This window comes from Prionailurus bengalensis, chromosome A1 (assembly GCF_016509475.1).
Source record: "Prionailurus bengalensis isolate Pbe53 chromosome A1, Fcat_Pben_1.1_paternal_pri, whole genome shotgun sequence".
NCBI lineage: Eukaryota > Metazoa > Chordata > Mammalia > Carnivora > Felidae > Prionailurus > Prionailurus bengalensis.
Genome location: NC_057343.1, coordinates 69,316,976 through 69,344,411, shown reverse-complemented (window position 1 = coordinate 69,344,411; position 27,436 = coordinate 69,316,976). Strand labels below are relative to the sequence as shown.

Genomic DNA, 27,436 nt, shown 5'->3' with positions numbered 1-27,436 from the left:
TGCTATACAGTAGTGAAAGCTAATGAACGTCAACTATATGTGCATGGGTAATTCTCATACATAATGCTGAGTGAGTAAAGCAAAAGGCGGGAGAATACATATTGTATGACATTTACATGAAGTTAAAAATTCAAAACAGTGTTGCTTGTGGTTTGAGGATACATACATGATAAAATTATGATGAGGTGCATGGGGTTGGTGTAGTTCAAATTTGGGAGGAAGAGGTATGCAATCTACCAGCGTTCACAGGAGTTTCCCCTGCCTGTACATATGTACATATGTTCCCCTGCCTGTACATATGTTATTTATTAGGCTGAGAGGTAGGTACATGGACATTTGTTGCTTTATTCTGTATACCTTTTTAAGTCTTCAATATCGCATAATGCTTTTCTAAAACAAAAAGTAAATCAGACATGAGGGAATGGAGGTGGCAAGTGAGGACTGTTTGTTCCACCGTTTTTTATACTGAGAAGGGAAGAAGAGAAGAGAATGTGTTTCTGTTTTTTGACATGAAATGATTTGGAAGGATTTGAAACTTTGTGCAGTTGTGTAGATAAATGGACACATGACGCTGCAAAATTATGAGCTCATACCCGATCTATTCAACTTTGTGAGGTACTTTTTGTTATTTGGATAGTGCTAGGTACAAGGTCTGAATTGTGAGACACACAACTTGGAATTGTGTTGAGTTGTTAGGAAACAGAGTTGTACATGATTTATTCCTTTTTATTCCTTCTTAATCTCTAAGTAACCTAGCTTTTTGAGAAGAACCAATAGGACACATATAGAAAGAGGACCAAAATTCAACATACTGAAAAAAAAATTCAACATATTGAATCATTGAAGATGTTTATAAAATATATTCTTCCAAAGAAGCTGAAATTTGATGATAGGAAGGTCTTAAAATCTGTCATCCAAATATAGATTGTTTGTGGTTGAATTATTTTGTTTATTGTTTTCAATTCCATACACTGAACTGGGTATCTTTATACATTTTGTTTCATTTACTGGCCACAAAACTTTCAAAAATGAAAGAACTCACCAACAGCATCCATATCTCTTTGGTAGGTTTGGGGTAGATATTTTTTTTTTTAATTTTTTTTTTCAACATTTTATTTATTTTTGGGACAGAGAGAGACAGAGCATGAACGGGGGAGGGGCAGAGGGAGAGGGAGACACAGAATCGGAAACAGGCTCCAGGCTCTGAGCCATCAGCCCAGAGCCTGTCGCGGGGCTCGAACTCATGGACCGCGAGATCGTGACCTGGCTGAAGCTGGACGCTTAACCGACTGCGCCACCCAGGCGCCCCTGGGGTAGATATTTTTAAATGTGTGTTGAAAATTATATGCTTTAATTGCCTCCCCTTTAAAACTAAATCATTTTCTGAGTAGGGTACAGTGTGTTCTGTACCAAAGGAAAACCCCTGCTTGGAACAAAGGTGTTGCTGAATAGCTCTGCCAGAGACCTCTATTTCAAAGGCAGAATTTTATTTCACAGGAAATGTGAATCTGAAAGTATTTTACTAGTAATTAGCTTTTAAAATAGCAGAGACTTCATATTCTTCATTTATGCTTGGAAGCTGCACATGGAAAATGTGGGGATTTTTCCTGACTTGCATAAAATTGTTAGGAACATGCTCTATTCTAGCTTGGAAACCAAAATATACCACACTTGGCCTTCACTTGAGACAACAAATTGAGGGTGGTCTTGGGGAGGCAGCAAACCCAGAAGATGAGTAAGCTCTGGGTGTCCTCAGCAGGTGCTGTCCCAATCCGGGCCACCCCAAACCCCTTACACTTTCATCCTCATCTCCAGTGAAATTTTAAAAGAATTAGTAATCATAATAGCATTTATTAAATGTTCAGTCTTACTGTCCCCTTTTAGAGATGGTAAAACTCAGGCACAGAGAAGCTAAGGGTCTTGCAAAGGCCCACAGCTAGTAAGTGGCCAGAGTCAGGTTTAAACTCAGGCAATATGATTTCAAAACCACTCACTTAACCACCAGGCTATGCCTCTTGCCATATTTGAAGACATTAAACCACAGCACTGGTGTGAGTTACTGGTATAAGTAAGTTCTATCACAGTTTCGTTATCACTCCTGGCTGCTGTTATCACAGGTAAACTGGGGCTTTGATCTTCACTCCCAGCCCTTGACCCAAGCGATATGCTACTAGGTAGTAATGCTAAATAGTTTTGTAGAACAATGATACCAGTTTAAAGTCTGAACAACACTGTACGAGAGTATGCCTTGTTCCACATTTAAAGTTTTTACTGATCTGATGGGTGTGAAATGTTATCTCATTGTGGTTTTAAATTGCATTTCCTTGATTACTGATGCAGTGGAAAATTTTTCACATGTTTTTGGCCCATGCATACTTCCTCTTCTGTGAAATATCTGATCATGTCTTTTGCCCATTTTTACACTGAGTTGTTTTGTCTTTTTTCATATTGATGTGTAGGAGATTTTTACATATGCCAGATGCTAATCTTTTATCTTTACATATGTATCAAATATCTTTTCTTATTTGGGTCTTCTTGTCTTCCTTTAGATCGTCTTGATAAATATAAGTTCTTAATTTTAAAGGCTTTAAATGTATCAGTCTTTTTCCTTTATGATTTAGAGCTTGAAAAAAAATTTAATGTATCTTACCCTCCCCCCAAGATGGTGAAGATATTCTTACATATTATCTTTTCAAAAATTTATGGTTCTGACCTCCCTCATTTAAGCCTTGAATCTAATTGGCACTGATGATTCTCATGTATGGTGAGGGGTAGGGATCTAATCAAAAAAAATTTTTTTTATCCCTCATGGAGCCAAATATCCAAGTACCATTTATTACATCGTTTCCCTGTTTCCACTGATTTTCAGGGTCTGTCACTCTGGCATGAGTGAATCTTTCTGATAAGGACAGATTATTTTTGGCCCTTTGTTCCATAGGTCTGCCTGTCTAACACCTTATCAGTTCCACATTGTCTTACTTACTATAGTTTTATAATTAGTTCAGCTGTGGGCTAGGGAAGTCCTTTACCATATTCTCCTGTGGGGGTTTTGGCATTCTTAGTGTTTTGCTTTTCCATATACATTTTGGAATTAGTTTGTCAGGTACCATAAACAACTTTGTTAGTATTTTTATTTGATTGCACGAAAGTTATCAGTTAATATGGGAAGAGGTGATATCTCAATGACACTGTTTTATGTCTCATTTGTGCACATGGGATATCCCTCTGTTTATTAAGGTTTTTTCCAAAAAGTTGAAAACCTTTCTCAAAAAGGTCTTGTACATCTTTTGTTAGAGAAATTCCTAGGTACTTTATACTTTTGTTGCTATTATGACTGATAATCTTGTTGAAAAATTAATTTTTAAACTGCCTTTGGGTACAGTTCTACAATTTTTATTTATTATGTGGCAGAAACAACCTTGCTTTTCACCCGAAGTGTTTCCCTTTCTTCAAGGACACACATTTTTTTCTCCCTGGCCATCCTTTCAATCAGGTTTGGTGTGGCCATATGACCTTGGCTGACCAATGGAATGTGGGCAGCTGTGATGTATACTTAGTTGAGGTCTGAGCCATGAAAACCTTCTCTACAGGGGCTCCTGAGTGGCTCAGTTGGTTGAGCATCTGACTTGGGCTCAGGTCATGATCTTGCGGTTCTTGAGTTCGAACTTCGCATTGGGTTTGCTGCTGTCAGCGAGAGCCTGCTTCTGATATTCTGTCCCCCCCTTGCTCTCTGCCCCTCCCCCGTTCTCTCTCTCTCTCTCTCTCTCTCTCTCTCTCTGTATCGCTCTCAAAATTGAATAAACATTTTAAAAAATCTCTATAGCTCCCACTCCTTTTTGTATGTTGTTGGATGTTAATGCCAGGAAGGCTTCGGAAGCCACATATTGAATAGGGTGGCATCTCTATCAGCTGGGTCCCTAAGAGACTGGGTGGAGCAGAACACTATTTCTCATCTGCTCCCACCGAATTAGCTTTACATGATGAGAAATGCACTGTTATTTTGTGAAGCTGCTGAGGTATATCTATTACAACAGCAAGATTATCTTAATTAATGCATATTAATTTTAATCCCAACAATTCTATAAGCACACCTATTAATCTACATATCTGTTGATTCTTTGGTGTTTTCTGCAAAAAAAAAAATCACGCCATCTGTAAATAAGGAGTTTTGTTTGTTTTCTTTCTTAGTTTTTCAGGCTTTATTTTTTTTCTTGTGCTACAGTACTAGCTAAGACCTCCTGTACAATGTTGGACAAAAGCAACAATGGTTTGCAAGTTACCTTGTTCCTGGTAGTAAAGGGCAACTTTGAACATTTTATCATTAATTGTTATTTCAGGTGTAATTTTATGTCCTTTATCAAGGTATTGAAATTCCCCCTTTTATTTTTAAGTTTATTTATTTTGAGGGAGAAGGAGAGAGAGAGAGAGAGAGAGAGCCCGCACGTGCACATATGAATAACTGGGGGAGGGGCAGAGAGAGAGGGAGAGAGAGAAACCCAAGCAGGCTCTTTACTGTGAGTGCAGAGCCCCTTGTGGGGATTGAACTCACGAACAGTAAGATCATGACCTAAGCTGAAATCAAGAGTCAGATACTTAACTGATTGAGCCACCCAGGTGCACCTGGAATCCCCTTTTTATTACTAATTTGTCAAGTGATTTTTCATCACAAATGGATGTTATCTTATTTAATGATACATTTGCATCTTTCGGAAAATCATGATTTTTTTTTCTCCATGAAACTGATAATGTGCTGATAGATCTGTTTTCAGGGGTGACATTCCCCATAATTTGAGCTGTCTTTTACTGTCCTTTCCTGATTTTGTCATTGTTTTGGTATTAACATGAATTGGGGCATGCTTCTATTTTTCTCTCATTACAAAAAAATTTGTTTAACATTGGATCTTCGGTTTCCTGAATATTTGGTAAAAATTACATATAAAGTTGGCTGTGCCTAATGATGTGTGTGCATGGGTGTGTATGAGTAATTGGCTTTTTTTTTTTAACACTGATTCAATTATTTTGATTGACCAGTAGATTATAGAATCTGCTTTTATTTTCCATTTCTTTTTGGAGGAATTTTGGTAATATGTGCTTTCCAGGGATTGTATTGGCATAAACTGTGTGTGTGATCTGTTTACTATCCTGTTAGTCTGCACTGTGATTTCATTTATGCCATTTCACCTTCATTATATTCTTTATTTATGCCTTCTCTCTCTGTTTGCTTGACTAATAATTTCAAAGGTTTGTCTGTTGAATTATTCTTTTCTGGTAGCTGCATATTTGATTTCCTGATTCTCTTTATTATAGCTTTTTTTTCTATTTTAGGGAAAATTTGTCTTATATTTATTATTCTCTTCTTTATGTGTTTTAGGGATTTTCATTGCTTTTTTTTTCTAACTTATTAATTTGGATGTTGATTTACAAACTTGGGGCCTTTCTTTCATAACATAACTATTTAAGGGTATACATTTTCCTTTATCATTTTATTTGTACCTTTAAAGTGTGTGTTTATTTCATTATTGTTCTGCTCAGTGTTTTCTAATTTCCATTTATGCTTTCGCTCAGAGGACTATTTTTATATTTCTAAGCAAATAGAATTTCTCATTATTTTATCATTAATTTCTAACAGCTGCATTTTTTTTTATCAGAAAAAATGTGATTGGATGCGCAACACTTGTGATTTATTACTGAGACCTGCATTAATAGCCTGGCACAGAGTGAGTTTCTGTAAATATTTCCTATGTGCAAGAAGATAATTCATATTACTTAATTTTTGAGTTCTGTGTTTATTAGAACAAGCATATTGATAGTGTTATTTAGATATTTCAGATATTTCCTCATGTACTTGATCTTGCTTGATCAGTTAATTACTAAGCAGATATATTAAATTTCCTACCATGATGAGATCTTTCATAGTTCTATCAATTTTTGCTTATATAGTTTGCATTCATGTTTTTATGTGCATACCGGTATAGAACTGATTTTTCTGGTGAATTGACCCTTTGATCATTAGAAAGTGACCTTTTAAAATCTCTAGTATTGCTTTGGCTTTAAATTTTATTTTATCTGATATCGATGTAGTTATACCAGTGTTCTTTTGGTTCCTTTTTCCTAACACCCGCTCTTTCATTTTTTGATTTTCCAACTTTCTGTGTGTTTATGTTTTTGATATGCTTATTGTAAACATCATACCTAGATTTAAAAATAATCCAGTCTGGCAATAATAATATATACTAATAACATATTAATAAGTTATATTTATTGTCATTAATGACATATTTATTTCTATTATCATATTTTGTGACTTCTATGTATTTTCTTTTTATAGTTTCTCTCTTTTTATTTCTTTCTCACCTTCTTATGGATTGCTTAATTTTATTTTTCTCAACTTTTGTTTCCATTTGAAAGTTATACTTGCCATGGTTACTCTTAGTAGTTACCCTAGAATACTGTCTTTCAAACTGTGGGTGGTAAAATCAATTCCCACAGGTATTGATCAGGACTTTCAAAAAATTCTATAGAAGAAAATAGTAAACAGAGAACAGTAAATAGAATAGTAAATGTATAATAGGGAAAATCTTGTTTTCATGGCAATGTTCCTTCTCTCTGTATCTTAGAACAGAACTTACTGCCTCCTAAGTCCATTGATTTTATTTTCAATCATTCAAACAATCACTCAAACACAGCCAGATTGCAGTTCCCTGTAGAGCCCTCTTGGAGCCTGAAGCAAAAGGAAGAATGTGTGCAATTTTCAAGATATCCTCTCATATTCTATATATATGCAATATATTTAATATATATATATATGTATATTAAAATAGCCTCTCACATTGTGGACCAAGGGAAAAAAGTTAATGAAAGTTCAGCAATCGAAAAACATGACTACATAGAGAGCCCCATGTGGCCCAATCTGATGTCAGGCCAGCGACTACCTTCACAAACCCTCTTTGGGGTTGGGGGGTAGGGGACCGGCACCTGGATTAGAAAGGGCAGTTTCCCCTGCACAGTGACATCGGGCGGCAAGTCAAACAAATAGCAACAGTCTTTGTTAACGGTTTTGCTATTTTGTTCATCGTGGGCTTTTTCCATTGTTTGGATTTTTAAAGATATTACATTAACAATTTTATTTAAAACATTTTTTTAATGTTTTATTTATTTTTGAGAGAGAGAGAGAGAGAGGGAGAGAGAGAGAGAGAGAGAGAGAGAGAGAACACACACTGGTGGGGGAGGGGCAGAGAGAGGAAAGGAAACAGAATTGGAAGCAGGTTCCAGGTTCTGAGCTGTCAGCACAGATCCCAACGTGGGGCTCAAACCCATGAACTGAGAGATCATGACCTGAGCCGAAGTCAGATACTTCGCATACTGAGCTACTCGGCGTCCCTACATTAACAATATTCTTTATCTTGCTTACTGGTTTCTCTGGTGCCCGAGGCAGGCGAGAGAACATTACTCCAGCCCCAAAGGTAGGCCCTGGGGCTCTGGCTTCTGCCCACTCTCTGGCAGGACAGGTCCAGCCTTGCTTTTGGTCTCCTGGGCCACGTGGAGATGCCAGTTCACTGGAGTTTGGGCACGTGCCACCAGGCAAAGGGTAGATTTGGTGCTAGCTCACAGGAAAGTCGTCCCTTTTTTTTTTTTTTTTTTTTTTTTTTTTTTTTTGCCTTTCAGCATTTCTTACTTTCTTGATAGCTCCATAGTGCAAAGAGATGTTTTTAATATTTTATTCCTCTGTCTTTGTTATTTTCCACCAGGGACTCATTCATTGTATTTATTCTGTTGTGCCCCCAGAAATGCAAGTCTCGGGAAGCTTCATTACTGTGGGATATAAAATAAGAGGAGCTGTCCACTGAGCTCAGCCAGTGTCCGATGACCGGCCACTCTGGTTTACCTCATTCCGCTGGGAGGCAACCACGCTCTCCCAGTCAGTTTGCCAGGAGCCCCAGGGAGAGGCTGTCTTGCTGGAGAAATGCTACACATAGAGAGAGGCTCCTTTCACTTGGCTGACTTTTTCAAGTTTGATTTGGTTTTCAAAGCTAACTAGTGCTTTTAGGTTCCAGGCACACCTCTAGGAGTTTTGTGTATATTAACTCACCTGCTTCTCATTGTCCCCTTATGTGCTCGATACTCCTGTTATCAGCTCCTTTTCACGGAATGAGGAGTTCACACCCTCACTGAGGGTCACACAGACGGAAAGTGGAGAGCCAGGATTTGAACACAGCCTGCCGGGCTACCAACGCCACGCTCTTAACCACAGTGCTATGCTGCCTTTTAATGTCACAGGATGGAGTGTGGTTAGTGTTAGTCCCGACCAATGCTCAGCAAAGGGCTACCACACTGACCCAGTTTCCTATCTCCCGCCATGGCTCCTGTGAGTAGAATATATGAAAGTTATAGTCCCCATGTTTTTAGCTAGTCAGGCACTAAATATATCAACTGATCTCTGTAAAGATATTTGCCAGAGCAAACCCACCAAATATGTGGTTTTTATTTGAAACGTGTTGATGACTCTTGGAGGAGTTGGGATAATCTCAATATTGATTATGTGTATATGCTTTCTTAATTACTCCTTGCTGTCTCAATGGAGATTTTCATCATCAATAGTGCATATCAACTATTAATTCCCAAGTGTGACCCACTTCAACTTGCAAATGCTATGAATGATATAGAAGAATCGCTTCCATTAGCTTTGAAATGGCTTTGATGTGTTGAGCAGGCCACATTCTGGAGTTTTATGTTCTTTACATTCTATAGCTGAATCTGGCTCTAGGATTGTAGTTGTCAAATGCAAACTTAGTGCGCTTTGTTTTAACCTTATATGAAGATGCTTGGCTTTCATAAGAACCAATTGGATCATTTTTCTGGTTTCTTTTCAAACAAGAATTGACATATAAAAGGAATATAAAAGATTAAGAGTAAAAATTTGGACCAAGTTAAACCTGACTTTCACTGGTGTCTTTTTAATATAAAAGCTGTATTTCCCCTTAGAGTATGTGAAATTTTATCGTGTTTTGGAATACATACTAGAAAATACTTCAGTTTTGACTTCTTTCTTATCATTCTCCTTTTTTTCTATGATTAATTTGGTACTCTCTCAGGCAAGACACTTTTATAAGCAAATAATTTGTCAAAAATAATCAAATCGTGACTTTAGATGTATTTCTGGCCTCAGTTTAAAAGGAAATCAAATGCTTGCATAATGGAACTAATCAATGGTAGATTTGTTTCGGTATCAAAGTTTGGGTTCCCTGAGAAGCAGACTCTGAGGTGGAGAGTCCAACCCCATGTGGAGGGGAAGGGAGCAGGATTGAGCAGAGGAAGAAGCTGGGCTGTGAGACAGTCTCAACAAAGGCCTCAGCCCACCCCATGGGCAGCAGGGGGTGAGCCTTCACTGCTGACTCAGTTGGGCAAAGTTGGGCCTGTGAACTCCATCAATCAACTGGACAAAGGCCATGCTGGGGAAGGGGGCAGATATTGGCCAAGGCAGCTCTCGTTAGTTCGTGAAATTCCAGTTGGTCAATGATTCTGCCATGTCAGAGGGAGAAGACAAACATTTCCGGCAAAGGAGCAGGGATTCAGCAGGCAGAAAGCTTCCAGAACTGGGAGAGAACACATTTCTGTTGTACGTGGCTCTCTGTGGTGTTTGTTTTGTTAGCCCTGGGAAACTAATCCAGTGTGCTGCATCCTTCCTCTGCTGCTCACAGGTTTATTTTTCCTCTTCCGCCACACGGGAAGCTTCTTGAGGGTAGGGATGGGACTTTGCTTATGTTCACATCCCTTGAACAGCCTAACAGTGCTTAGTCAGGGCTCAGTGAGCATTTGTTGAATGGAAGTAATTGTAGGCTTCCACAGAAATAATGCGGTTCATTATTTGTTATTATAAATTCTCTATAATTTGCCTGTCAGCTCTTGACATTAATTGTCATCGACGAAATAGCAGAGGTGCCTCTTAGTTGCCAGGAGTTGTTTGGATAGGGCGAGGAAATAAATATTTACGGGGAAACACAAGAGCCTATTTTAATATTATTTTAAGAACAGTCACTAACATTCACTGAAGAGTCCGCTACGTGACAGGCTCTGTTCTGCGGTCAGTGTGTATTCTTTTATTTAATCCTTACAATGTCCTGGTGAGGTAGACCCTATTGTCAGCCCCAGTGTACTGATGAAAAACACTGAAGCTTAGAGGATGTAAGGAAGCAGAGTTAAGAGTCCACCTTGGGCAACATGACTGGAAACTTTGCTCTTAACCTAAGAGTCTTAACTCCGACTCTTAGGAAGCACAGAGCCTGATCTTCCCTTTGTGCAGAACTGAAACATCCTCAACTTTGTGTTTATGGATAACAAGTGTTTAATTTGTTCTCCATATAAATGTGTGTGTGTGTGTGTGTGTGTGTGAGAGAGAGAGAGAGAGAGAGAGAGAGAAAGAGAGAGAGAGTTGAATGTATATCTAATCTGTAGCGTGTTTGTTCTTTCTGTATACATCCTATCAGTTTGCTCAGACATCTTTAGAGCCTGGGAAGCAGGTCTCCTAAGCTGTCGTGCTGATGTACTTCTCTCCCTGTCTAAAACGACAGGTTTTCTAGTTAAGTGAGTGGGTCTCCAGCTCTGCACTGCCGAGTTGACCAGAAGCCACAGCTCAGCAGGGGAGAGCCCCTCGCAATTAGAGCACGTCGCTCCTGTCTTGCCCGAGAACTTCTGTGGGGGAACGTTTTGTTTGAAGGAAGGCTTCTCTAGCAAAGGAAGAGTTAGACTTCCCTAATTTAGATCATCTTAGTTTATACATGAGGCCTGGTAAATAAACTTCTTCCTCTGTTTATATAAACCAAAGTCCTGGGAAAACCCTAGTAAAGTTACCAGAGAGAGGAACACCACCAAAATCTAACTTCTCAGACTGTCTGGACTCAGGTTGGATTTTAGGGCTATGTGACCTCTGTGTCACCTTTGTCCAGAAATTCGTTCTTTCCAGGGGCTGCCCCATCATGATTTAATGACGTGTCTTTATTGAGAAAATGAGCAATGGCTTTCATTATTTTTGATTTCAAGAGAATGGTATGGAAGCTTGATGAGAAAAGGGCGGGGGTAGTGGGGAATAACACTGGAGAGGTGGTACAATGTAACATTCCTCCCAGGAGCGTCTGTTCCTAACATCGCCTTTTTTATGTTTATTTATTTTTGAGAGAGAGAGAGAGACAGAGCATGAGCGGGGGAGGGGCAGAGAGAAAGGGAGACACAGAAGCCCAAGCAGGCTCCAGGCTCCAGGCTCCAGGCTCTGAGCTGTCAGCACAGAGCCCAACATGGGGCTGGAACTCACGAACCATGAGATCATGACCTGAGCCGAAGTTGGATGCTTAATCGACTGAGCCACCCAGGCACATCTGTTCTTTTCTTTATTTATGTCTCTTAAAACAAAAAAGGGAAGAACGAAAAAAAAGAAAACCCCATAACCTTCTATGCTTTTGCTGTTGTTTTTTTAAAAATTTTTTAAACATTTATTTATTATTGAGAGAGAGAGAGACAGAGTGTGAGCAGGGGAGGGGCAGAGAGAGAGGGAGACACAGAATCAGAAGCAGGCTCCAGACTCTGAGCTGTCAGCACAGAGCCCAACGTGGGGCTCGAACCCACGGACCACGAGATCATGACCTGAGCCAAAGTCGGATGCTCAACCGACTGATCCACCCAGGCGCCCCACCTCTGGTCCTAATCAAGAAAACGAGGCTCCATCCCAAATCTACAATAGTACTGTGCAGCCATCGCTTCAAACTATTTCATAAATCATATTCTTGTGACAGGAAAGAAAACTAGTTTATATAACCTAGTAAAGGGTTCTTATTATAGTTTTACCTTAAGCCTGGACGGAGGCTTTAGTCTGATTCTTTTATGAAATTTTGACCAGAAGGGTGCTCCAAATAAACCTCATGTCAACCTGACCATGGAGTATATAATAGCTCCTTCCTAATGCTAAGGAGTGTGTAAAGCATATGTGAACAAGGCAGAGTTACTGCCTGGTTATACCTTATTTCATGAAAACGGTTAGATGGGTTTTCACCAAATGTGGAGGAGATACCTGAATGGTTTGATTAAAATACAGGCCCAGTAGCACATGTGACATTTACACTGGGGGAGGGGGTGGATAGCGGGGCGCCTCAAAAGGGGGGGGCAGTTACTTTTCAAAATAGCTGAATGAGAGGGAGACACCGAGGCCACATGCCATTGAAATGACCCAAGCCGAAGTTTTCGGCCGAGCTGTAGATCTAGTCAAACTGCGGACAGACGCCAAAAAGCAGTGTTGATCCAGAGTGAAGCTACTCTCACAGCAGAATCTTCTGTACACCTTGAGTAGGAATCTTTGTAAGTAGTCGGAATTTACATATCAGTTATTAGTAGTTCCGTTCAATGACACGGGGTGGGCTTGTTAGAAACCTATATAGACCGCTTAGCTTAGGACTTAGCACATGAATGCGTCCCTAGTGAACGTTCTCAATTCCACCCATTCTCCATTCCTGCCACCCACCTCCTCCACCAGGAGCATGTAGGGAAGCTTTAATCATGTTCCGTTTTGTATAAATCGTACTTAGTCATAGTGACTCAGTCATTTCTGTGGGGACAGACTGGTCCAACGACAATAATAGCCTAATATGGCAGACACACTAGGATGTTTTGGGGGAAGAAGAAATCATTGTTTTAGCAAGCTAGTGTCTTTATTCCCACAAATATTAGAATATTGAACTACATTTTGGTTTGCCCGGCTGCCCCTAAAGTGTTGAAAGTGCTGTGAAAGAACTTGAATTAATAACAAAAGAGCCGGGGCACCTGGGTGGCTCAGTCGGTTGAGTGTCCGACTTTGGCTCAGGTCATGAGCTCTTGGCTTGTTCGAGCCCCGCGTCGGGCTCTGTGCTGACAGCTCAGAGCCTGGAGCCCGCTTCGGATTCTGTCTTCTTATCTCTCTGCCCCTCTACCGCTCACACTTTGTCTCTCCCTCAAGAATAAATAAACATTAAAAAAAAAAAGACTTAAAAAAAATAAGAGAGTATATTTTTGTGTTTGAAGCATTATTTTTCATTTGACCCCACCCCAAACTGAAATGATGCTTTTTCTATTGGCAGATAAGTATAGAATAACAGATATTTTTATATTGAAATATTTTCTATGCGGAGATGAACTAGCCTTGCTCTCTCCCATTTAAGTTTCACTTTTGATTTTGATGCGGTACCATAAAAAGTCAGTCTACTGATGGAAATGACACTTTATAAACCCAGGTGTGAAAATTTTAAGTGCAATTTGTCTTAGATCTTTCCTTTAAAATAACAACTTGTTCTCTAAAGTCGATACCTCGAACTTAGAACTATTAACCGAGAATGTTTTCTTGTAATGCGTGACTGATATGATAGCAGCTTTTTTCTGCATTACAGTGAAAACATTGCTCGTCCAGACAGGTAGCCAGTTTTTCCAACATCCACAAAGGTGTGAAAGTATTTTTTACCCATGGAAATCCCGATGGCACAGTTTAAAAATACAGGTGACTTTATTTTGCATCTGCCTGATGTGCTGCTGATTGTTTCCTACTCTTCCCTGTGAGGGCTTTTGTAACCACTCAGAGGGCTGAAGCTTCAAACCTGCTGTGGAGCAAACGTTCTTGTCTTCCCCCCGTTCCTGCCCTGGCACACAGAGGAGGTGATTTCTGCCAAACTCAGCGTGACAAGGACCGTTTAAACCCAACAGCTAATACCCCCCTCCTTGAGAAATACTGTGGGCCCCAAAGGGCTGAGGAAGGAGAAATGGGAGAAGGTACCCACCACCTCTTGGGGGAACTCTCTTTGTTGAACACCTGCCCTCAGGTGTCATGCTAAGTTTCTGTCCTCTCCTTAGCCCACCTGGCCAGGATGTCCATATGGAACAGGACTCACCATTGTGCCTCTGCAGCCACGGGGCTGAGCCTGTTGTCCAGTCAGGCTCTCACCAGAAGCCTGTCTTGTGGATTAATGGGCACTTCCTTGTCTTAATGAAACTAATATTTTGTTCCCATTTGGTGGCTGCGGTTCTCTTCATTATCAGGCAGAATCCTGAAGAAGAGGGCTGAGTGGTGGGATTTATTGTTTATTATTTTTTAATTTGTTTAAATATGAAATTTATTGTCAAATTTGTTTCCACACAACACCCAGTGCTCCTCCCAACAGGTGCCCTCCTCAATGCCCATCATCCACCCTCCCCACTCTCCCACCCCCCATCAGCCCTCAGTTTGTTCTCAGTTTTTAAGAGTCTCTTATGGTTTGGCTCCCTCCCTCTCTCACTTTTTTCCCCCTTCCCCTCCCCCATGGTCTTCTGTTAAGTTTCTCAGGATCCACATAAGAGTGAAAACATACGGTATCTGTCTTTCTCTGTATGACTTATTTCACTTAGCATCACACTCTCCAGTTCCATCCACGTTGCTACAAAAGGCCAGATTTCATTCTTTCTCATTGGCAAGTAGTATTCCATTGTGTATATAAACCACAACTTCTTTATCCATTCGTCAGTTCATGGACAGTTAGGCTCTTTCCATAATTTGGCTATTGTTGAAAGTGCTGCTCTAAACATTGGGGTACAGGTGCCTGTACGCATCAGCACTCCTGTATCCCTTGGGTAAAATAAACAATAAACAGCACTGCTGGGAATTTACTGTTTATTTTAGTTTCAAGGAATACTAAAAGAACTTCCAAAGTGATCCCTTTAAATTGCTTTCCTTACGGTTAAAAAACCAAAGTTAAAAGCAAAACCTGTCAGTCTCCCATCTGAAGACCAGAGCTTGCTCTTCTTTGAAGTCCCCAAATGTTTTCTGTGCGATTGTGGAGACTGTTTTGTTTGGCTAATTACCAGTCTGTCTCCACACAAAAAGGAACAAGACTAGAAATGCTTTTAAATGCTTCTTTTATTTCATTGGTTGTACATTGGGTGAGTGAACTGAATATTACAACCAAAACATAGAGTTGATACAAATTAGACTCCTGTTTACACTGTAAGGTAATGAATGAGGGAATTCTTTAAGTGGTACAGAAAGATTTAGTAGAAATGTTACCAGTGGTATGGCTGAAAGAATATTTCGGTGAAGTGCTGTTATATCCTGAAAACCAAGAGTGAAATGTAGTTCCCATACAAGTGGTGAGTTCGTCTCTTAACTACAGTATTTGTTGAGTTGCTATCTTCGTGTCTTGGACATTGGTGATTTTATTTTTGTAATTAAACAAAGCATTTAAGATTTATTCATCATAGTCAGACTTCTGAATATAAACAAACTTTTGGCAAATAATATTTATACAGAAAAATAGTTTTAGATCCTCTCAAATCCTGGAATTATTCTATAAAATTACATTATAAATAAATAAAAAGCAAAATCTGTTGTACATATATTTGTACATCTATGCATTTGCCTTGCCTCCTCCTTATTGTAAATGGCATATTTATGACTCTTTGCATATTATAATCACAATTCTGGAAAATGGATATCATAGTAAAAATACAGTCTTCTATATTCATTTGGGGATACAGGTGATGTTTTTGATGCTGCATTATTAAAGGGCTGAAAATAGCTGTGTGCTAATAATTTTAAAAATCAAAATCATGAAACAAAAGAAAGAAAGACAATGTTACAACAATTAGTCTACAAAAATATTTCAGTGATTCCTGTAATTGACCTTTTAGTAACGCATACTATGTTTTCAATGAGTGTAAGTGAAATAACAAAGAAAAAAAAAGAAATGAAAAATGGAACAAGTTTGAATGTTTCAGGCAAGTTGTAGCATAACTACATTGTTATAGTTGAGAAAATTACAAATATCGATAATACATAAAGATGAAACTACCAAAGAAATACAAGTTAGATACGATACTTTCCCACAAATTAAAACAAATGCAACGATACAAGCACTATGTAAGATTACACTTAGAATGTGATTTTCTTTTGATGGGGTTATCAAATCTACAATAGAAAGAGAGTCATTAGACTTTGACCAACGTTAAGTAAAATGGTGGATTTCTTTTTGCTCAAACGAAAATGATATGGTTGGTGCATCCAGTTCTCAGAACAGGCAGTGATGCCAAAATTTAAAATATTTTACATTCAATCTCAAAAGTCAAAATACTTCAATCACTAATATGTTCACAAAGAAAATGGATGTTTTAAACAATTACACATAATATTCATTTATAACAGCTGTTTTGTTTTTTAAACAATAATTTAAAAACTATGTAGGTACTGTATAGGCTATGTGCAACATATAAAATGTGAAATATGAAATATTTGGTACGATAGTGCTTAAAATAAACTTTAAAACAAACTTTCTGAACAAAATTTAATTGTATCGCTATTACCTTGAAGATCAACCAAGTATTTAAAAAAGTAAACAACATTAAAATATGTTTCATCCATATATAGTATATATATGTATGTGTATATATAATATGTATGTACTTGTATTAAAGTTTTTTATACTTTTGAGACATAAAATATGCTTTAAGGTGAAAGAATTAAAAGAACTATTTTTTTTCCATGCTGTAGTCAGTTACAACCCTTTAATCCAACTTTTGAAATGCAAAACAGTAATGGATTTTTTAAAAAGTGAAGCTATCTACTTTTTGTTTACATAGTAATTTAGATTAAAGTCACAGTCAAATTTTCAGTGACTAAACTCAAACTTACTTAAATTAGAATATTATACAGATCTCCTCACCTACAGCTTCGTTGTTTGACTAGGTGTTTAGTTTAGAAGTTATTCTGTAACAGGCAACTGGATGGTGAGTTTGAAAAACTAATCCCTCCGATTAGACTGTTGGCATGGGCCTCTCATTCTGGTCAAGCTGGATGAAGTCTGGCAAAATCTAGGCACTTCTACAAAGTCTCTCTTATAAAACAACTTTAAAAATATACTTGTAAAATAATACCTTCAAGACTTTGTTTGGTGGGGTATGAAGCTCATACCGTGCAAAGTTTCTTTTTTCAATCTAGTTAATGTTATTCTAGAATCACATGATTCAATGCGGCATCTCCAGGCAAACCAAACAACCACACTTTGATGTGTCCCCCGTACTTGTGCTTGAACTTCCATTCAAATTTTAGACCTGCGGGACAGGCGTCCGTTTTACTTCACTTCCCACCTTTGCTGCAGCATTCATGTTGTGAAGAAGCGAAACATACTCTTTGATCCAGCGGGTAAATGAAATGACAGTAATTGGCGTTAGAACCTGCCCTCGGAATAGATTTTTTTTTTTTTTTAACTAATGCTAATCGCTTATTGCTAACTTGGAAGTATTCTCAATCGAAATGAGTACATTGGTTGGACTTTCTGCATCAGCTATAGTTATGGAGATAAGACAATATTCCTAGGACAGAAACTATGTTTAGAAACCCTTGAAAAGTAAACTTTATTCTTTATGTCTTTAAACGTCACAGCTGGTCTCAGGTAGTTAACTATCTTAGGTTGGAATATACTAAGCATACCATATTTAATACTCATATATGATATAGCAGCACTAGCTTCTTACAGTTGTGGTCTGTCCAGAAGAACTAAATCTTTATTTAGCATGCAGTTTGTGGCAATTCTATTGAGGAGGAAACAGGATAGTATGTACAGTAACAATGTTTAGTTATTCTCAATGCGGATTCTTGGCATTCCATTCCGTTTCTGCTGATTATTTCAGAATTATCTGTTAAAGAAAAAGACAAGCATGCTTTAGACATCCTGCTGGGAGGGAACATAACGAGTTTCAGTTTTTTACTCTTTGAAAATAGGAATTTTCTTCAATTTCTCATTTTGATATATTGTGATCTTTTGATGCAATCGTCATCTTCAACGCTCCCCACCCTCCATGCTGAAAATTTTTATACTCAGGCGCTGATGCTATGTGGCCGCTGTAAACAGCAGTGAGGCAAATGCACAGAATTTTATTTTCTGTAAAACTCTGATAGCGGATATGTGGGCATGCAGTGTGTTTAGACCCCGATCTCCTTTTTAGTCTTTGCCTCATATCTCTTTCTTGTATGTTCACATATTCATTCAATTAGTATTTGCTAAGGTGATCAGGGAGTCTAATCAGAGAATTCATTTGTATATGAAAAGTTGTGGGAAAAGTTTAAATATAAATATTTTTAAATGTATAACAAATTAAGTATTATCTATTATTTATGCGCATGTAAAATTCAGAGGTGTTTTCCCATCCAAAGTAATTTTGTTCCCAAGATATAATAACCAGTAGAGAATGTACGAACGTCCCAAATGAAAGAGAAAAAGGGACAATGTTCTAATAAAGCAGTTAAAGCATTCTTAATAAATCCAAAAGCACAGATAAAGCTAAACTATCAGATGCAAATCGTGGTCCCAGGAGTCTGATTTCCAAGCTCATTTCCAACTTCATACCTTTGCAAAAGACAGGGAGTTTGCCTTGGGTGACCCAGTCCTCTAAAGGTCAAGCATTTAAAAAGCCAAGCTTTTAACACGTTCTAACAGAAGTATTTATTCTTTGTGCAATACTTCAACCAAACTTTGTGCAATGGATGAAATATTTATTTATCAAAGTGGTAAGAGTGTTTAGGAAAAAGCCAGTAAAAATTCTCTATGGCCAAGCTAATATTCCTGCACACTGGGATGCAACTCCCAATTAAAGCCTTATTTCTACAAGCATAATTTCTTATCCTATTATGTTAGAATTCACACGTGGATATTTTTTCCTTTTAAGTGGGTGCTCCTGCAGTTTACATAAAACAGTTTTAGTATATGCGCAAATAGTACAAACTCAAATTAATTCCTCCCATGAAATAAACCATATCCTTTAATTTATTGGAACATACAGATGTGTATGGAATTGATAAAAATAGAGGAAGAACTCATTTATATTAAATATTTATACTAAATATAAACTCAAAACTTCTCAGATACGTTCATTCTTTGTTTTTTTTTTTTAAGTTCCTAGGAATTTAAAATTAACTGGGAAAAATAGCATTCCTTGTCTTGTATACTTATATACTGATGTCCTGGCACACTGATACACAAATAAAAATGAGATGTAATGATTTTATATGTAAATATTATCACAGTATCCTTGAAGAGCCCGTTGCAAGTTGCTAATACCAAATTCAGCTGGTCGTATTGTAACTTCACTTTTGGATTTAGAGACTTGACTATTAAATAGAAATTATTCTATTTAATCCCTCAGCTTCAGTGCTGTCTATAAGGCTTCCAAATAAGAATGTGCCCCAGGACATCAAATCATGTCCTTTTTCTCTTTATTCTTTTACTTCAGCAAGTCTCCCTAAAATATTTATGGGACAAAATTTTGCAATTTCTTAAACTGATACATAAATAATACATATTTTAGAATATATTTACATTCTTGCTTACTCAGTGACACTATATTGCCACATAGAGTGATATTCTGAACTGCCTGGAAAGGAAGGTATCCTACAGAAAGCCTAGCAAAGGGGAAATTTGTATGACAGAAATTAGTCGCAGCAACGCTTTGGACTTACATTTGACAAAGAGACATGTACAACCACTCGGGTTTAAAGGAATTGCAAATTAACCTTGAAGTTAACTGAGAGAGTTAACTGGACTCACCCAGCTTGCCTGGACCCTCCGCCTCAGTTTACACAGGATTCGTTATATGGATAAAGACATAAACAAGAATGGCCGATGCTACTATCTGTCAGCTGTTACTGCCACCTGGCCTCTACACCGGGAAACTCTGGCCATGTCTTTGGCTAACTTGTGGACTATGGTATGTGGTATAAAAAAATGAATAACTCTCCTGGCAGCCATGAGCTTCAAGAAGTCCAAGAGATTTGATTTTAGAAGAAAGCTTTGAGTGTTTCATTTTTTTGGATGGTAGCATTTTTCTTGAAAATGTAATTTGATTATTACTTTTTCTCCCCCCTGAGAAATACAGCTTGCTGGTACAATCTGAATTAAGTGTACTCTGGGGTGAAATACAGTCTGGAGATGCAGACAGGAGTCCAGATGAGGAACAGTTACCAACTGAGTGCCTCTGATACAGCTACCGCCCATTTGACTGCTGCTTCTGATGGTATAGGATGTGGGACACGACAGGCCATGGGGCCCACGGAGGGGACAGAACAAGTTCCAGCTGGAGGGAGACCCCTGGAGGGAAGAGAAGAGCCAAGTGTGTGTGTTGGGGTGGGGGGGGAAGGGAGTATAGAGGGTAGGGTGTAGGGAAGCCATTTGGAAGTAAAGAGGGCTCTTCTGTCTAGTTTGAAATCTGGTTTTTCTTTAGTCAGATTATATTTTTAATTCACAGCAAAGAAACATAATTTTAAAATAAAGACAAACAGGTACATTTTGTATGCTTCCCTGCTGCCTCTTCTCAGAGATTTTCTTTCTTACTAATTCTATATGGACATATAAAATTTGTTCTACACATAAAGATTTCTTCAATCTCCATTGTAATTTTAATGGCCAGCAGGATCAAAACCTTCCGTGGGTGTCTGAATATTTCAATTTAGGTACAAAATGTGCATTCTTAAAAGAACAGATTTATACGTGGCCCTGAAACATGGGCTATGAATCGGATTTTGACAAGTCCTAATCCTCAGCCTGTCCATTTTAAAGAGCAGTTAATTAAATCACAGTCCACCAAAGTGACCTCGATAGACTGGCTGTCAGTGGCACCCTTCTTGTCCTGCACTTGCCCAAACTGAGACTGATCTCCTTCCTCAACCTCCTGTGTTTTCTTGGAAGGGGCAATCGAACATTCCCCTGGCCCCTGGGTCTGCCAGAATATATATATATATATGTATATATATATACATATATACATACATATATGTCAGAGAGCTGGCTACCACACTGGATTCCCCAGAAATCTCCTCTCTGAAACATCATTGTTGTTTTGGTGTAATTTGAATAGATGCCTCCTTGATTTTCTGGGAGGCTCTGAGCGATTTTTTTTTTTTTTAACGTTTATTTATTTTTGAGACAGAGAGAGACAGAGCATGAGCGGGGGAGGGGCAGAGAGAGAGGGAGACACAGAATCTGAAACAGGCTCCAGGCTCTGAGCAGTCAGCACAGAGCCTGACGCGGGGCTCGAACTCACGGACTGAGAGATCGTGACCCGGGCCGAAGTCGGACGCTTAACCGACTGAGCCACCCAGGCGCCCCGGCTCTGAGCGATTTTTACCAGAGCCCTAAGAGCTAGGTCAGTATTGCCAGTCGTATTTTGCAGACACACAGGAAAAGCAGCACAAACGGTTTTAACCGGCTTGCACGACGTACAAAGTGCTTGTGCAAACCAGCATGAGTTAGAGTTGTTGGCTCATTCTGTCTGCTGGCACGGGAGTCCCCTCCAGGGTATAGTGACAGTCTGCGATGACCGGGGAAAACAGTGATTCCAAAGGACATGTCTATACCTCTCATGGGGCCGGTGGAGATCAGTGCTCAGAAGAAGCCCTGTGGGAGCCTGGGAACCAGGGAAAGGCGGGGCTGTGGGCTAGAGTCTAGAGCAAACAGCATGGAGCCCTGTGTTGGAGGCAGCAGTGACTGTCCGCAGGAGCCATGTGGGGAGAAATTGCTGAGGGACCCTGGGGCTGCTTGGTCCTTGCCGGGGGGTGGGGGTGGGGGGTGGGGCAACCACATCCTACCCAGGGCTCCTCCCGGTGGCTGCTGCACATGTGTCTGCTCACAGCAGTGGAAGCCCCTCCTCCCAGTCACAGGTCCACTGCTTCAGCCTCAGGGGACCCCAGTATGGTATGTGATGGGAAAGAAATCAAATACACTGAACAGGATGTACTTCCGTTCATCTCTCTGATAGACCAGTCTCTCAAATTTAAGTCTTTTCTCATAGAAGGAGAACCATGATGAAGAAAGGTCTAAAATAAGATTTTAGCCAATCTTGTATGGTAAATCAATATTTTGAACTTTTAAAAGTATTATTTTTAATTCCTTTTTCCACTAAAGGAGAACCCACAAAAATGAGACTAGCTGATGTCCACAATATTGGGCAATTTAAAACATTTTAAAACTATTTTTAAAATAAAGACCCACTCGATCTCAAATTATGAGGTCAGGGATAACTCTTTGGTGGACCCTCTAGTTGTAACAAGAGTATCGGTGATGCAAAAAATATTACTTGGCTGCAGTGGAGTCTACTTTTTAATTAGCATTTCCTTCAGGTGGTCAGATTTGAGAATCTGATGATTCTGCTTAATCCATATCCTTAAATTATTCCCATATGAACCCAGTATTGTATAGACTAATTGTATTAGTCTAATACATATTTGCTGAAGACAAAGCATGAATGGCCCCAAAGAATATCAAATGGGTTGTTTTCCCCTCAAATGTGTTATGAGCAGCCATTTAATAATCTCTGCATCCTCCGGGAAGTGCGTATACCATTTGCTTCATAGTGCAACAGCAGTCAAATTTATTAAAAAGAAGACAGGGTCCCTGCATATTAAGCTGACTGACTGAGGGGCCCAGGCAGGAAATGCACATGAGTGAGTGGGTCAGGTAGGGAGTGTGGCAGATGGGAGGGCCCGTGCCTGGAAGGAATGGCGGAGCAGCTAGTCAGCTCCAGCCAATGGCTACCTGCAGAAACCTGGGCTCCACATTGCTTGGCCTTTCTGTTTTCCAAAAGAGGATGGGAATTCAGCAACTACTTGACATTATAGAAAACAACTCTGTGGGTCAAATATATCTTTGGGCTGAATGCCTTATTTACTGGGAGGAGAGATCCATTAAGCCTGGATTGCTAGCTTCCTGAGCCAGGTAACAGTCAATGCTGTAGGCAACACTGGGGAGTTAATCCTGCAACTTGCAGACATTTGACTTTCACCCAAAGGAATAGGGTACTTGACCAACAGGCACCCTCTAAGAAAAAATACTGTCCCTCCCTTTACTGATTCACCAGATAGGAAATATCCACATTGCCTTCTCTCTTCCAAGATGATGTTAGATTTTGGCTGAGCCAACCATATGCTCTTACCCTTGGTGGACACTTGAAAAACAGCTGGCCAGAGTAAGAAATGCACTTGGTTGAAAGCAAAATAGTCCATGCAGAGGCTGAAACACTGAACTTGAGTGCATCGGCATCATCCACTCAACCGCTGAACTAACTAGCCCTGGTTAGCTAGTTAGCCAAAGAAGAGAGATCAGCATAGGATTTCTCCAGGCTTCAGAGGCACCAACTACTAACACTTTCTGAGTTTTCTGCCTCGTGGTGGATAGCCAGGAACTGAACATATGAATACCCTAGGTTATGGTGAGCTTCCAGATGACTTCCAGAAATATTCATACTTGTTATATAAATGTGTTCATGACAAAGATTCACGGGATGCCAGATGAATTATCTTTCAAAATGTTAGCTCAATATTAAAGTCAGTAAGGACTCTTACTGCTTGGCTTAATTGATATGAAAAACATTTCAATGAAAAGACCAACTGTTCCTACGGATCCAAACCACAAAATAATTAGAAGAGAAGAACAATGTTTTACTTAAATCTTCCTGTGAATAGCCATCCAACAGTGTCTTTGGAGCGTTGAGTTTGATGATGTAGATAAAATATGCCTCATACTATGTTTGTATGGTTTTGCTGAAATCTGAAGGAATCTCAGTGGATCTGAATACTAGCATGGGATCTCTAATGCACATTTCTGAGCAAGGCTGTTGCATTAACTGGGTCCACAGCAAAGTTTTTAAGAATGAGGCCATGTTTCATTCATCTTTATATCTCTAGTGTCTAGGGAGGCACGTATTAACTGTTGGGTGCACGGAGCGCTTAAAAAGTATTTACTGAGGACACGATCCCACAAAGCTGCCATCAGTAGCATACCAACAGACCACTCACAAGTGCGATATAGTAATGGGGGCAGGAAAAGAACCCTTTGTGCAACATATATCTCTGCAGTCTTTCAGGGAAATTCAGGATTAGGGAATATTCGAGAAAAATAAACCATTCCCCTACTCCCTGTTATATATCGATAAGGGAAAAATATTCCAGGCTGGAGAAGAATCACTCACAAAGACGGAAACAAGGCGGATAAAAAAAAGAGCCACTTGAAGAAAACTTCTAGACTTGGTTGATTCCTTAGACAATCTGTTTCATGGTTACAAGGCCCTGTTTCCTTGGAAGGTAATTTTTAAAAGGATGTTTCGCTATCTTTTTAAACAGAACTTATTATTAATTAAAAAATTGAAAACCGAATGGCATTTCCTACAACTATGGCCAAGCTAGGGAAGCTTGCTTGTTGCTCACCAGGCTAATATTTTTTTTCTTTATTTACAGGGTTTTTTTTTTTCTTTCTATTCTGTCGTGCATGTTTCTCTTCACTACTATCTACTGGCATCCCTCCCTCCTTCAGTCTGTCTACTGTTTAATATTCTCTCCGTCTTTTCTCTAGTACTTCTCATGTCAGTCACAACTGTCTGAAACTCCCTAATTTTGTCTGAGAGGCCAAACTTGTGAAGTATTTTGGTTGAGGTGAAATGTACAAAGGCAGAGGCCCATGGGTCCATTTTTGGCTGCAAACTCATTCCGTACTTAATCACAGAATGGATTACTAAAGTCAAAAGCAAATGTCTTTGGTCTCAGTGACCATAACCTTATCAGAGCAGTTCTAATGATACGGGTTAATAAATGAACATTTGTAAGCACTCTGGCCTATTTCAAGACTATTTGTAAACTTGAACCACACAGACAATTCAAAGATAATTAGTGGTATATGAAAACACACTTTGGAAAATAGTCCCAGTCATCATTTGGGGGAATAGTATTCTGAGAGAAGGCAACATCTTGTGCCACATTTGACTTGATTTCAAAATGGGCTTGCATGTATGTAGGAAGGCTAGGCACACGTGCGGGTTGCGGAAGAAAGTTCTCAAATATGGCAATGAGTTTCACACTCAAAAAGAGCAACCCAAGGCAGCCGGAATGCCCACAGTATTTAGCAGACCGTAAAGAGTAGTTTAGTCAGATGATTGTTTTGTCCTCTGTTCTTCACAGAAAGTTTACATTCAAAGTTCTAATTCCTTTGTTTTCAATGACATATCATTTTGCTGAGGACTCATTTCTAAAATTTTCTATCCTATATTTGAACAGAAAGATTCTTCAGATATACTTTCTAATACATAAAAATTGATCATTTAAAAATACTAATAATTGAGGTTTTGCATGAAAGTCAATAACCCTGGTCTCACTGAAGATTACTGACCAGGGTCCACACTGACAATTTGTATTATCTGGATTTATCTGGATAAAATACATACATGGAAGTTCTTGATTTGAGTAAGACTGCACTTCTCACATGATTCCATGTCACATGTGGAAAAATCTAGATTCTTTTAAGTATGGGGTGAGGCTCTGCTCATGATCCCCTTATCTATCCCACACCTAGCCTCAACCAATCCAAGTCCCTTGAGGGGATTCTGAGGATCACTTCTGTTGGTTTTACAGTGAGACAGGAATCTAGCCCTCATGTCGCCTAAAAATCCATAGATCATCCAAGGATGACACTTTCTCCTGTAGGATGTAAATGAGAAAGAAGGAAAAGGCCTATGAGAGACTTTCGTTCCTCATGCTTCCTGTAATGCTACAGAAGTGTTCAGGGGTGTCGGGTGCTCGTTCTGGAAGAGAGGAGCCGTAGCACCATGTTTGCTCTGCAAATGCCAGAGGAAGTCAAGACAAAACGAAAACGAAACCAGACCCTAGACTGGAGGGGCCACACGACAGCCAGGAAAAAAAAAGAAGTGGGTGGATCAGGCCGTGGCAACCAAGGAAAATGGGAAGGAGGGTGGATGCATGCATCTGGTGGTCGGGTAGGGACAAGTCCCAGGTTTTCTCTTCCTATTCATGCCTGACACTTCTGTCTTCCACACCGTGCATTGCATCCCTACCCTACCGACCTTCCCCAGCAAACATCCTAGTCAAGGAATTCACCGTGGGTGATGGTTCCTCTACTCCCAGCGGATAGAGAAAGTGAAGGACTTTTCTATCACACAGCTGTCTGGGGCTTTGAGTTAGGCATATGCTTTTGGCATCTCTCTTGAGTCTCAAAGATACAGAAACGTCCATGCACATGGTATTTGGCCTGTCCCATGCTGTTAGTACAGTATTATCCTTGAGCAATGTCATGAGCTAAGTAAACTATGATAGGCCAACCTGGAGACCTTACCATCAAGTTCCTCGCTGTCTCTATGGGAAAATTATTTGAGTTTCAAACCAAGTGACAAAGGGAATTTTGAACAAACACTTTTAAAATTAAGGACTTTTTATATATGAAAGAAGGCTAAATTCCTCTACTATATCAGACACAGTATACAAGATTTGTACCACACTATTTGAGAAAATATTCTGAGGTGCCTGGGTGGCTCAGTTGGTTAAGCTTCCAACTCTTGATTTCGGCTCAGCTCATGATCTCACAGTTCGTGGGTTTGAGCCCCATGTCAGGCTCTGCCCTGACAGTGCAGAGCCTGCTTGGTATTCTCTCTCTCTCTCTCTCTCTCTCTCTCTCTCTCTCTCCCTCCCTCTCTCTCTCTCTGCCCCTCCCCCACTTGCACATGTGCGTGCTCTCTCTCTCTCCAAATAAATGAACTTAAAAAAATATTCTAAAACATTATAGGAAAAAATTAGAAAATATTTTTCTAAATATGACATTTCATATTTAGAATATTTTCAGTGAGATGTATAGCAAGTGAGGCTACCGGGGATGAAATAGGCTGCCCACCTCGGAGGCTATTTCACGGAAGGTGACCCCTGGACATGAAGGTGGAATCCAAGAAAACTTTTTTTATGCCTTTAAAAATCAGTTTATGCAGCAATGGAAAAGAGATTTCCAGAGCAGTCATTTATACCTGCTCTTTTCAATATGGGGTTTTGCTTCCAGTAATAAATTGAAGATTTGGGCCAAGAAAAAAATCACAGAAACAAGATCCTGTTGGATTCCACATAAAGTCCTCAATCCTGCTCAATACCCTGCTTTTATATCCACCTCCATTATGTTGGACTTAGAATCCTGAGCACATTTTGGCTGTGGTGTTCATTTTAACAGTGGAGCAGAATGTATAATCCAGCCTGCTAAGAACTGGCTTTTAGGACACTTAAAGGCGGAAAAGTAACCAAATGCTAAGATTCGGTAAAAGGAATGGAAAGATTAATGTTGCACGCGAGCCATGAAATGTGTCTCGTACTCATCTTGCACATTTCTGGAATTGGTGGGATGACCCTGCCATCTAACAAAATTTCCAGCAAAATTAGTATTTTTTTTTCCTATTTTAGTTCTTTGCCTGTGTGTCTGCATATGTGAGTCAGAGAGAGAGAGAGAGAAAGAGAAAGAGAGAGAAGGTGGTGAACAAAGCTACTTAATTGTGTGTAAAATCATGGCGCAAAGGAAAAATCAGAGTCCTGGACTGGAATTTCAGGAGGTTTATCTGTGCCATCAGCAAGCTTCGTGACCTTCTGAGCCTGGCT

At 39.4% G+C, this 27,436-nt stretch overlaps 1 protein-coding gene across 9 annotated transcripts in view; it reads right to left on the bottom strand.

The window, feature by feature from the left end:
- Nucleotides 1-14,881: 14,881 nt before the first annotated feature.
- Nucleotides 14,882-27,436, bottom strand: part of MBNL2 (muscleblind like splicing regulator 2) — a 159,614-nt gene continuing 147,059 nt past the window's right edge. For 7 of the 9 annotated variants that reach the window (XM_043581913.1, XM_043581838.1, XM_043581879.1 and 4 more), the window contains one exon: nucleotides 14,882-17,670. In XM_043581913.1, the coding sequence (XP_043437848.1) occupies nucleotides 17,543-17,670 (128 nt within the window). In that variant the 3' untranslated portion in view covers nucleotides 14,882-17,542. The remainder of the gene's footprint in view (nucleotides 17,671-27,436) is intronic. The other 2 variants (XM_043581860.1, XM_043581902.1) reach the window with 1 other exon arrangement.